Here is a 12,743-nt window from a genome sequence, read left to right on the forward strand (position 1 = left end):
AGGCCAATCAAGTGATCCTTGCAGATCAGTTTGCTGACAAAGATCATTAGGGTAATTCCTATCTAAGCGCTCACCTAACTCCCTGGGCTGGTCATTGTTGTAGATTTGCAACTGACATAATCAGTGACACCTGTTTGCTGTCTGCTTGTACTGCACTGACGTGGGGCAAACGGCTGTGCCATTGGTGGGTAAGAAACCTTAGGAGTGGATTAACTATTTCACAGCAGTCACTTTCAATGTAATAATAGGGATGAATCAAACATTCCCCCCATGGGAAACAGTGGTTTTGGTGCAAGCCCTTTTCTCCAACAAACAGTATATTCATTTACTTTTTTTTAGACTCTGTGCTACTTCGCACTTGTTCGTTGATCCGTGGTAACTTTTCCTTATTTTTTAAAAAAAATTAATTGTTTAAGTTTAATGTGTTGCTGACCTGGCCATCTGATCAAAATGCATCAAATTTTTATGCGGTCCCCATCAAAAAAAGTGCAAAGAAAGGAAAGTTTATAACAAACAAGATTCAAAGATAAGAGATTTTTTTGCTGGAAAATGTAATCCCCTGAGCTCACCCTTCACATCATGCTTCAAATGACAACATTAATTAAAATAATAATTTGAGATACTGACAATAAAAGTAGTCTTATTAATTATGACAAAATAGATTAGTCAGTACGATTCAGATTAAACAACACCCTCTCCCCAAATATTAACTAGTGAGAAGTACAGTGGAGGAAAAAAGTCATCTTGCAATCTCTTTATTTGAAACCCGATAACCTACTAGCAATTACACACTATTTATATTCATTGTCCATCTGCGTTCATATGCTAAATTGCTTACATCATTTTGTTTGGGCAGAAAAGGAAAGCACAAAGAGACACTAACAATCCGAGCCTTCTTACAAGTGCAATTCTCCAGAGTGTAATAGAACCCAAGATACCCCCAGCCCACAGTTAATGAGGCTTAACCTCACACCCTCCTAAGACAGTTTAATTGCTCGTGCATTTAGACCAGGCAAGGCACCACATACCACTCTATTCTGTTCCACAATGAAGGAGAAAAGGCTTATATAATGTAGCAGCTAAACTTCCATCGCTGCCTTATTATCAGTTAGGATAATCCAAACTTCATAAGCAGGACTACCTGAGAAAAGTACTTTGATCTGCACAAGTATCCACGTTTAGCTTCTCAGTAATGAATTCTTGAAAGACTTCTAAATGACCAGTTTATTTGGACCCTAAATGACCAGTTTATTTGGACCATTAATATAATGAATATCTAACTAACTTTTACCTTATTCACAGAGCAAACGTAACAGACCCAGACCATGATTCACTAGACTGTATTTTAAAGATTGAGTCAGTTTGTTAATCAGAAGTGTCCAAGAAAAGTGATGTGATAATCCTAATATCAATTCATTCAGATATTATTTTATACAAAGTACACAAATAGGTGTACATTACTTAAAGGTATACTTTTTATAGTATTATCACTACTAGTAACTGCAAAAGCTGAGGTGATGAGATACAAGATTTATAATGACTTGCGTGACACTGAACCTGAAGTTATACAAGATCGTGCAGCAAAATCTATTTGTATTGTCAACAGGTTTAAAGCTACTGTGTCATTTATACATTAGTTAAAATAATCGATACTTTAAATGGGGGGCTGCATCCTCAAGTAGGAAATCCAATTGTGAGCACCCAACCACCTTGATATGTGATCTGGAGAGCTATATTTAGCCTATTACAGGGGTGTCCTTTTTTAAAATATTAATTGCAGTAATCTCAAATAGCTACGCATGTTTTACATGCTCTAAACAAATGACAGAAAAATTACTGAGTGTACTATGGATGGATAATTGATCAGGCACGAGGGCTGTCAAAATCATATTGTGGAACAGCAAAAATTGTTTAAAACCTTACAATGTACTGATTGGTACAATGTGACAGAACGGTTCATCTGATCATTTTGCTGGGATTAAGTAGCCTTTGACTCCAATTATTTTGCCTTTTAATTGCTATTAGAGTATTATCACTGGAGTGAAGATACAGAGACATGTGTCACAGGTGGTGTATAATATTCTATGTCTCACCATTGTGTCAGTTTTTCAAGTACATCTTCCACAATAAATCCATCATTGCAGTATTATGGTGACCTATATATGTAGCAGAGCAATGTAGGCTTTTGAATATTGCAGTCTTTAGGAATCTGCCCTTACTTATCAGCAATGGCATGTTCCTCCACCTCCTGTGTTAGCAATAAAAAGGCAAAGAAGGCTTGCTATGTTAAAAACACTGACCGAATGAATCATTTCATACTCTCGTCACATAGAGAAACAACTGTATTCACTTTTGTTAGGATGACAAATTTCACTGTGATTAGAAATCAAAGGGAGCGGTTTCAAGGTTGCCAGATGATTGTAATGAGCACCATTTGCAGACAGTGAACAACACAACATAGGGGCAGTAAAATAATTTCCCATAGAATCCACCTGCCCGGTCTGTACCTGTATTATATCCTCTGGGTGATCTCTGGCAGACGCTATGTAGAGAGAGTGGCCGCAAACAACGCCTTCTGCTAAAAAATACTTCAGCAACATCCACGAGTAGCTCTCGTACTTATCCTCCTCTGCGGAAATAATCACAGACAGCAACTTTTAAGGAAGTACTTCAAAGAATTATCAATGGATAAGAATGCCATGAAAATTGCAGTACAAAACAATCATGTAATTCCTGGGTAGACTATTCCCAATTTGGGAGCGACTGTTTCACAGCTTATGTTAGAATTTTACTCACCCAACAGGTAATATAAAAAACATACATGATGATGAGACACAGCATATGATTTATATACCACTTATGGCACTCACCATAACTCGCTTGCAACCTATCCACTTGCTGAATTATTAGGTCAGTAAATTTGGCGATATAAAATTGGATCCCACTCTCATTATTGTAGATATCTGTGATAAGTTTCCCCGTCTGCAACAAATTCCCTCAATCATTTAAAATTAGGTTAATTTTCTCCTGCCTCTTGCAACGAATAACTACGTAGAAATTCAGAAAGCCAAACATTTTACTGTTGAATTTGTGGAGTAATAATAATAATAATAATAATCCTCGCATTTGATATAGCGCTTTTCACGTCGGGAGGACGTCCCAAAGCGCTTCACAGTACACACTGTAAAGTGAATTGACTGTATATTTGTGGGCGAACAAATAAATGTGAGTACAGAAGGAAGGAAAAACAGAACACACAGAACATCTAATTTATGATATTCGTGGAATAAACCCGAAACATTTTTTTCAGAGAAACTGACAGAACACGGCTTTCAGTGTTGAAAAGGTTAACAATCAACTCAGACAATCTTAAACACAAAAAAAAATCGCAAAACACACTGACAATATTTTTGATGACTGTCAGCTGCTTCTGTAAAGAAGCTGACAGCTCTACAATTTGTCATTTTTTGAATTGTCTATTAGTAATTGAATTTAAAAAAGGTTTAATGACCTAGAAATCAGAGGACCAAGTGAGCCCCCAGATGTTATTCTTTCAGGCCTTTTCAAAGTTAACAATAGCAAATCACAACTGAAAGCCGCTGCAAGAGTCTGACACATTTTCAGGTTAGAGGCCACTACTGTAGTCCCTTTCCTCAGGCTGACTTACACTGAAGATATTCCTTTCAACGAAACAACAGTTGCTTTTAAAGAGTCAATGGCTGTCTTAAATAATTTCTACTGAACTGTATGAGTTATGAATTGTTCGGGGGAATCCGGGAAAAGCTCAACAGGAGGAATTTCATTAAAACCCAGTAATTATCATTTGCTTAATTCTGTTTAACATTTGCTGGTTGTGGCTGGTTTGATTTCTTTAGCTGGGACTGGTGAAGCTACAGCCACATGCCATGCCATCCAGGAAAGTCCAAGGTTTGATCCTTGTTCTGTGCTGAGCTCATTTATAGGGAAATAAAACAACCCATATCCAGTGACTCCTGCTGGAAAGCACTGTATGATTTTGGTGAGATGAGGACCAGGCTTGTCTACCCTATTCCCCCCTCCCCCGACACTTCAACAGGTCAAATTTGAATCACTTGTGGAAACTGACCCCAATACAGCATTATTAAAAAACACTTTATGCCACTATATTAAATCTGACTCAGAGTTCTACTGCTGATGGAGATTTAACAATACATGTGTTAAACTGGTCTGAGATCATCATTCCATTAATTTCAGTGAAGCCCTCTTACTAGCAAATAAACTTTTGCCTCTGATATTTATGATATTCAATCAGCTAAGACATTAAGTAGTCAGGTAAACAGGGGGAAACTGAACTAAAATACAGTAAAGGGGATATCTGAGAAAATGAGACAGGTTTTATATTATCTGCAGGCAATTAACTGAAGGAAAAGGTTAAAAGACATGCTGCAAAACAGGTGGGAAAGGATTAAAGGATTAGTTCAGTGGTCAGGGCTATTTAAGAGCAATTTATTCATGGAACTAATGACAGAGCATCTAAACACAAACTAGAAGCAAACAATTAACTGTAGGTACGTTTGTGTGTTAAATACTGTGGTGTGGTTACCTATAAATCAGGTCATTTGACTTAGAAATGGATAGTCACGGGCTGTGATGCCACTGTTCACTGCTCACAGTGATTATTTTCAAACTATTTTCACATCATTATATTTGCTCAAAACTCTCAAATGAATTTCCTTGTGAAAAAAAAGTTAATGCTTCTATTCTGTTAATGGTAATTGAACAGAATTGGAGAATGCATATTCTTGCCTGATTTGCCCAACATAATTTTAATCTCAGCCCTGGCTATCGGGATAAGGATTGATTGAAACACAAAACAATTTACCACTAGGCTGGAAAATAAAATGACCCATTAATGCAGAAGTCAGCATGAGCCAACCTGATGCACCTCTTAACAGGCTCTCCAGAGTAGGTCTAGTGGAAGAACAGCTGTCCACCATATTAAAAATAAATTATAAAACAAATATTGTAGTACTCTGGAGATCTGTAAATGCAATTTATTGACAGAGTCATATGCTGCAGTGACTTTGGTGCACGCACATATCAAGGCTTCCACTGACTACCCAAGTTCTGAACAATTATTCATCAACATCTGTAAGCAGCCAACTAGGGGGTGTATCACAGGGAAGGATATATGCCTAATGATGCAGTAATGTGTGCCTGTAAACAGCAATCCAGTCCAGCAACCAAGGAAGCCAACAAGTGAAAATGGGATGTGGCAGCACATGGAAATACTGCACATATCTGGAACAATGCCATTACTGCACTGAATAATAATTTGGCCTTGACAGGGACAAAATGAGCAAATTCAATGGATTATTGGTAGCGGTAGCTCTAGGTGTGACAGTAATAACTGAAATAAAGTTAGAAAAATGGTAGCTATTCAATGAAGCAACATTTACTGATAATTTTAGTGGATTATGATTTGCTCAGTTTTATTGAGGGTTTGTCTTAAAAGCTTATATAACCTTATGTGAAATGCAGTAAAACAATACTTAACTGTCTGTGTGGTAGGCTGAGATCAGCCCACAGAAGTTAAATAAAATGGCAAAAAAATTCTAACCTCCAAGTCAGTCAGTAGTCCAAATTGTGGAGCACATTACTTGAAACTTGAGTAGATACTTACTGTACTTCTCCAACAAAAAAAAAGTGTGGCTGTCCCTGCAGGGCAAACAAAAATTATTGTACAATGTGACATTACACTTTATGCATAATTGCAACAAATGAGCTATTTTTGGTGTTTCACTTCTACAAGTGCAATCCTGTCTTTTTTTCAGAAGACAAGAGAGAGACAAGTCGCAGCATTTTATTCATCTGCTCCCAGCTTCACCAGCACTGCAAAAGTGCTTACGGTCATCTAACCTCTGAGCTGAGGTCTGCAGAGTTTTAACTAAAGCTGAACATAGAGTGGAAACAAAGGGAAAGTACCTTTCAGCGGAATTTAAGCCAGTAAAAGTAAGGCCATCTCAAAGAGATAAACACGGATGGAGAACTGGTAGGCTTTTTATTCTATAAAATAAAGTAAATGACTTCCTGCAGCTGCCAAACGTACCACGTGTCGCTATTTCAAGAGACCACACGCATTAACTGAATGTAAATAACATACAAATCCACTATCACTGGGTTAAATTAGCCAGTTCAAATGTGTGTAAAGACGGAGAAATCATTTAATTCTTAAAAGGAAATAATCAAGAAATAATGGTTGATGCACGCTTGCTTGCGAGGTTAATGACATCAATTTAACATTATGCAACATTAGCTGCATTGAGTTTCCAGATTCCTGCGCCACACACCTGAGGTCTAACACAATCTAGGGCTGTGCCCAAGTTCAGTGACATAACATGGATGGAGCGTTTTGATGATCCGTTTCCAGTGCTGTGATTTAACAAACTGCGTGGGCTCACTTTTAGATGCCTGCGTCCTGATAGTTATAAGCTCTCTCCCTAAAGCCAGAGAATAAATTGCTTCCAGCACATTAGCTAAACTTCTGTTCCGCGTACTGCACATAAAAGAGCATTCCACAACACGTGGTTCTCTGAAACAAAATCTAAATCGTGCACATATTAAATTCAGTATCAAGTGACCCAATGTTTGGTATACCAAAGTCAAAGAAGCCACTTGGCAACATTCACACAGCTTTTAGTGCTCAGTAGGGACCTCACCTCATAACCTTGTAACATAACCACTTTCTTTATGTTCTACAATTCTATTTTCTTCCAAGGCTGTGCACTATGGTGTAACACACTTTAGATAGGGGAGAATGCAATCGGTATTTAAGCGCTCTGAGACGCTATCCTTCGGGAGGGGTGCTATATAAGTGCAAATTGTTGAATTGTACACATAGAATACGTCTTTGGTAACAAGCCATGAACATAACTCAATAAAAGCTAGTCTGCTCTGGGCCAAGACACGCAGAGAAATTCCCTTCTCTTTTTGGTATTGTGACAGAATATCTTTAATGTCCAACTGAACCTTGCAAATGGGACCTAGGTTTGTCTCATCTGAACGACAGCATCTCTGACAACACTGTACTCCCTTAGTACTGCACTGGAGTGTTTACTCGGGTTGTAAATTTCAAGTCCCAATATAGGGCTTGAACCCACAATTTATTAAGTCTTGGCAATCCCAAATTCAACCCTAAATCAAACGCACTTCCACATCCAGTGCATGCGTCAGAGGGCCTGTAAAAAATGAACACATTTAGTTGGCAGAAGATCATTCTGATCGTATCCAGTACTCCTCCCAATTACCAGGTCTTGCTCACTTACCTTTACACAAAACCAGGAAGATATAAGACAAGTGCTGAACATCAAGGCTTTGGGGGACTTCATTGCACGAGGCACATGCTTATCCTGCTTGCATAAAATATGTGTAAATACTATTTTAAGATTACTCCCTTGGTTTTAACATGGAGTAGTCAAGAGTCAGAGGATGCTTTAAATACGCTCTCTATCACATGAGCAGCTGCTTACTTCTTTTCCGAGCTGATTTACCTTAATTGTTTTAATCCTTAAATAAGGATTGAGTATTAAATCCACTCGGCTATTCCCAACCTCAAACACTACTGCTTTTACCAGTGGAGAGCTTTTGCATCAAAACGGTGCCGTACAAACAACAAGGCAAGAAAAACATAGTTCAGAGTTTGCTTTTCGTCTTGAACAGGATGAATATTCACTTATCATTTTAGATTTATTCAGCCAGCCTAAGCTGTGGGTTCAGTATTATTGCTGCAATCCACTGAATACAACAGATTTTGGACAGTGGTTTGAGGACAGGGAACAGTAGTAATAGTACTTGCATTGCATTAAGTGTGTGCCATATTGTTTATTGATTGCAGGTAAGTTTCCTGGAGCACTTGGTTACAACCTCTAGAATGAATTCAATAGCAGTAACAAGCCCAAGAACTTCCATCAATTTGACTTGCATAACCACATGCTTCCCCTCATTAACAGCTAAGGTGCTTTATAATTAATCTGGTTTGGGCTATACAAAGGAATACTAAGATAAAAGGCTGAGAGAGTGAAATGGGTACAGCATAGTAGCAACACAGCCTTCAGAGTAACAAGTTTTGGCTTGATCCTCAACTTATCCATTGCGATCATTTCAGAAAAGGCCCATTTCAAAAAGCACATACATAGAATTCTGATTTTATGTACGTTTTTCAAATGTTACAATCAGGATCTATTCCAGCTAAGAATACAGGCATCTCTGGGGTATTTTAATACTGAAGCAAACTAACAGTTTAATAACACTCAGATTCACTATTAGTTGATTGAATTAACCAGTTAATGCATTTGGAAATTTAAGCATCAGCAATTCCTCCGTAGAAACTAATCTGAGCATTAGTGGAATTGATTGAAGAGGAAGTCAGTTTTGTGAATAGGTGAACATCGCACTGCATGACCTTCTGCAATACACCTGAGCTCTTAACACATTCGAATAACAACATAACAATAACAAAATCTGAGGCAATTTAGGGGTCACTCATCAATTTGTAACATTATTCTAGAACAAGAGGAAAAGCTCCATGGATCATTTTATATGCCTGACCCATTTTCAAAATTTCACATAAAGTTTTGGGGAGAAGAGGAAATCATAAAGTGAACTTATTATGACTTTTACTCATTTACTGTGGTGGTGGTGGTGGGGAGAATGAACAGAAATCATCCAACGCTCCCACTCCTAAGTGCTTATTGCTAGCCAGTGATTACTGCTGGACGGTGTATTTGAGTTGACATTGGGTCAAGAGAGAATTGGGTTTGGTTGTTGGGTACCCAGTCAAATAGACTGCCCAACCCCACAATAACCATCTCGGCAAGGTTCCAGAGAGCTCAGTGGCTGTTGAGCCATGCCCAAACAGAAGGAAAAAATAGCTAATTGTCTTTAGGATATGAGGGAAAGGGAGTGAAGCAGAGACAAAACAGTGAGACAAATAGAACCATGTAAAATTTTACCTTTTGTCAAACAGGTTAAAGTTTTAAAAAAAAATACCATTAATGTGATTGAGCAATTTCACATGCCAGTGATGCGACAATGCATGGCAGTGAAATTAAAAGCATCGCAAAGCAAAATAATCACTCAAGTTGTGGTCAGAGCTACCAGGCGTGTTTTCAAACATTAAGATTCAATCATCCATGGAATCGATGTATTGTTAAATCATTCAAGGTGTGCTTTGGCCATCCATGTGAAAACAACATAGCAGTGGCACTCCTGGGCTGTGGTCAATTGACTTGCAATAAAGTAACTTGCATAATCTGCTATCCCAAAACAATAGTATTAGAAAAGTCAACTGTCTAAACTGTTCCCTACAAGCAATCACAACAACAACAAAGTTACATTTATATAACACCTTTCACGTGGCAAATTGGTAATGATTATTTTTCAGTCATAGTTGTCGCAGTCAGTGAAAAGAGGATCAAATTCCTTCAATAAAGATTACATTTCAAAGAAAAAGATTATTTTAATAGGGAGAGCTACAAAAAAAACATAATTTTCTGATATACAAACAATCTTCATACCACTTTTGCATACTGGAATTACTGCAGCACTCCTTCAGGCACTTTTAAGGGAATTTTACTGTAATTTGCTGCTACATGCCAAAATTAGATACATCTTTTGAAAATAACTAAATCTGATCTGTTTAAATAAAATACTATGAACATGTGTCACAGTAAATATGTTTCCAGAGTACATGTTTCTCTGCTTAGAATACTGATTCGTATTATTGTAATATGTGTGTTTTTAAATGAACAAGATTTCTTTTGGTGTGGAAAAGATAGTTTTAATTATGAAATTTGCCAACTTCAATGCAAAGTCATACACATTACACAGAGTTTATGCTTCAACAAATATGTATGAGAAACTTAAGCACTGCAAACAAAATGCATCTGCTTCAAGGGTACTCTTTGAAAACTAATGTGTTCATCCAATTTTATTCATCTTATTATTGGGTACAGAATAATTCAGACTTTGTGAATCTGGATGACAGTGAAGGTGTTCCCCAATCAAGCCTCGTATTAAAGCAGATAGAGGATGAGAAGATAATATGCTGCTACATTGCACTTCAATTAAATTGGATTTTATATTATCCCACTGGTAACCAGATTTTGTAAGTAGGATAGGATTCCACATACATCTTGGTCCATTTCAGTTAAGAAGATATGGAGACTTAGTCTTGAATTCAGAAAGAATTAGTTTCTATAATATCGCATTTCTATGCTTTGGAAATGGCTGTTGTAAGAATATGATAACGTGGTAAGGATGTGGTCCGATATTACAACCAGTAAAACAGTTGATTCAACAGCTCATGCCACATCTTTTGACACCAGAAAATAAACACACACAGGAAGTTAAAGCACTGATGTGAAAAGGAATGTGCCTGCTCATTCAGAATCACCATCCTACACAAAACCACCATCTCCAGTTCTACACCCTGGAGCACATTGCAGGATTTAACACAATAGACAACAGTTATTTGATGAAACAAAACAAGTGGTTAAATAAAATCTCTACTTATAACTGAAAGACCTGCGAGCTACAAAAACATTTCACTTACCAATGAGCAGAAGAGTTCCAACCGCTAGTCCCCCTCCTGAAACAGAAACAGTAATTTTTGTGAATAGTATTTGTTTATTTTAATTATTTAATACATCTCACATTAGAACTGATGAAAATTATTGACTGGATTCTTATCAAAGAATTCTAAGTTTCACTTCACCAATACTAATCTATGTTATACTCACAAGTAATTTCAGTTCAAATAATATATGATATATATATTAAAATATATAAAGTAAATTATTACTGAACATTTAAAGGCAGTTTACAATGTTATGCACTAGCTTACATGACTAAGCACTAATAAAAGAACATAATCAAAAATATTCATTTTAATATTTTTAAAATGGATCTATTGCCAACTTTGTTACACATGCTGGTGTACCAAAACATTGGCTAGTTAACACAAGAGAATATAACATCATTGCTATTAAATGACATCTAATATATTTCTGCAATGTTGAATCACCTTTGATCAGTGTAGTGTGCATGTCTCACTTTACGATGAAGGATTTCGTTCACCTAATCAAGGTCACCAAATAATCACTAAACATTTTTTCTTAAAGATGCCTTTCAATACCTGGCATGCTTTACTTTAAATGTTTATATACAGAGTCATGAAAATTAACAAAGCCCAAGTGTACATTATTTGTACATCTGTTTTACCAAAAGATACAACTAGCTGCACTTATATGGTGCCCTTCACGTAAGGCAGCGTCTCGGAGCACTTAGGTATTTCACAACTGAAATCCAAACACCCAGAAATGTGACTTTAGAGGTAGCACAATCGTTATTGTTAGAACAACAATAACAATTATTAGAATAACAATAACAATTGTTAGAATAACAATAACAATTCTGTCGGAAGCAACAAGGATGTCTCAACTCCTTCCAAATCACAGACGCGGAATGTCACATCAAACAGATGATTCACTTCCTGCTAAGCTTTCAGTTTTGAAACACTAGGACAGTACCAAACACATCGTGATACATTATGAATCAGTGTCCAGTTAACCCTGTATGAATGAGTTGATTCCCCTATCCAAGGACCATTTTTTCAGTCCACGTCCAAATCAGTATATAACCAGACCACTCACAAATTGATAGTTATTTTGTTCCTTTTTTTTAATTACAATTGAAAAAACTTTATTATTATTAATAAGGACAGCAGAGTCAGATGGTTCTGTGGAACACGCATTTATTTTTGTTGGCTGATGAGCTGCCTGTTTGAAGTGGAAACAGTTTTTTGCTGCCGATTCGTCCATGCGAAGAAAAACCGGCTTCCGCTTCAACCTGTCCCAGTGGATCAGGCACTGTGAGAAGGATAAATGCAAGTGGTAATAATAATAATATTATAGTGGTATTCATTAATACTGCATTTGTACTTCCCCTTCCCTCCCAGTACCCATCCAAAACTGTCAAGTGCGTCTGGGGCGTTCTCCCCACCTGTGTCAGACTGTGAAGAGCTCCCGGACGCTAACCCCCCCCCCCCACCCCCACCCCCACCACCCGCCTGAAGGGCGCGACGTAAACGCAAGTTGTTGTCGAAAGGCGCCGGACAAGTTTAAAGTGTATCGCAAAATCCAGCGCTCTGAGACGCTACTCCAACGTGAAGGGCGGTGCAGCAATCCTCGCGCCTGACACGGCGCCTCGTCCCGTCTCCGAGACGTCTCAGAGCGCTTCGCGGAATAGGCTGTAAAGCGAATGGAACTGTGATGTATTTTGTGGGCGAAACGCGGCAGCCGATTGCTCAAACAGCCGTGGGTTGAGCGACCGAATTATTATGATTATTATTATTATATGGAGATATTAAATGTGAAGCTGTCGTATTGTTATGGCAACACGGGGGGGGGGGGGGGGGGGGGAGAGCTGGACTCAAGGCTCAGACCGGGAAGCGGACTGACCTAACATATAGTCGAGGGACGGCACTCCGGTTGAGACGAGCAGTTGCCCGTTGTGGACTGAGGCGCGCGTTCCGGGCAAAGACGCCGCCGTTGCCGTTGCCGTTGCCCCCCCACCGCCGCCGCCGCCGCCACCAGTCTGACTCCGGCTTCTGCGATGGAAACTCGTGGCCGTGGGCGCCGCCATCTTGGTGCCCGGCGATGGATTGTGGGAGAGGGCGCGGGGCGGGAGGAGGGGAGGAGGGGGGA

The 12,743-nt window shown here is 38.5% G+C and overlaps 1 protein-coding gene across 1 annotated transcript in view; it reads right to left on the reverse strand.

The window, feature by feature from the left end:
- Positions 1 to 12,681, reverse strand: part of elp4 (elongator acetyltransferase complex subunit 4) — a 78,790-nt gene extending 66,109 nt beyond the window's left edge. Inside the window, exons 1-3 of the mRNA XM_042341585.1 lie at positions 12,498 to 12,681; positions 10,592 to 10,627; positions 2,508 to 2,629 (exon numbers count right to left, since the gene is read on the reverse strand). Of these exons, the coding sequence (XP_042197519.1) occupies positions 2,508 to 2,629; positions 10,592 to 10,627; positions 12,498 to 12,681 (342 nt within the window). The remainder of the gene's footprint in view (positions 1 to 2,507; positions 2,630 to 10,591; positions 10,628 to 12,497) is intronic.
- Between the last annotated feature and the right edge of the window lie 62 nt (positions 12,682 to 12,743).

Source organism: Callorhinchus milii, unplaced genomic scaffold (genome assembly GCF_018977255.1).
Source record: "Callorhinchus milii isolate IMCB2004 unplaced genomic scaffold, IMCB_Cmil_1.0 Scaffold17, whole genome shotgun sequence".
Taxonomy (NCBI): Eukaryota; Metazoa; Chordata; class Chondrichthyes; order Chimaeriformes; family Callorhinchidae; genus Callorhinchus; species Callorhinchus milii.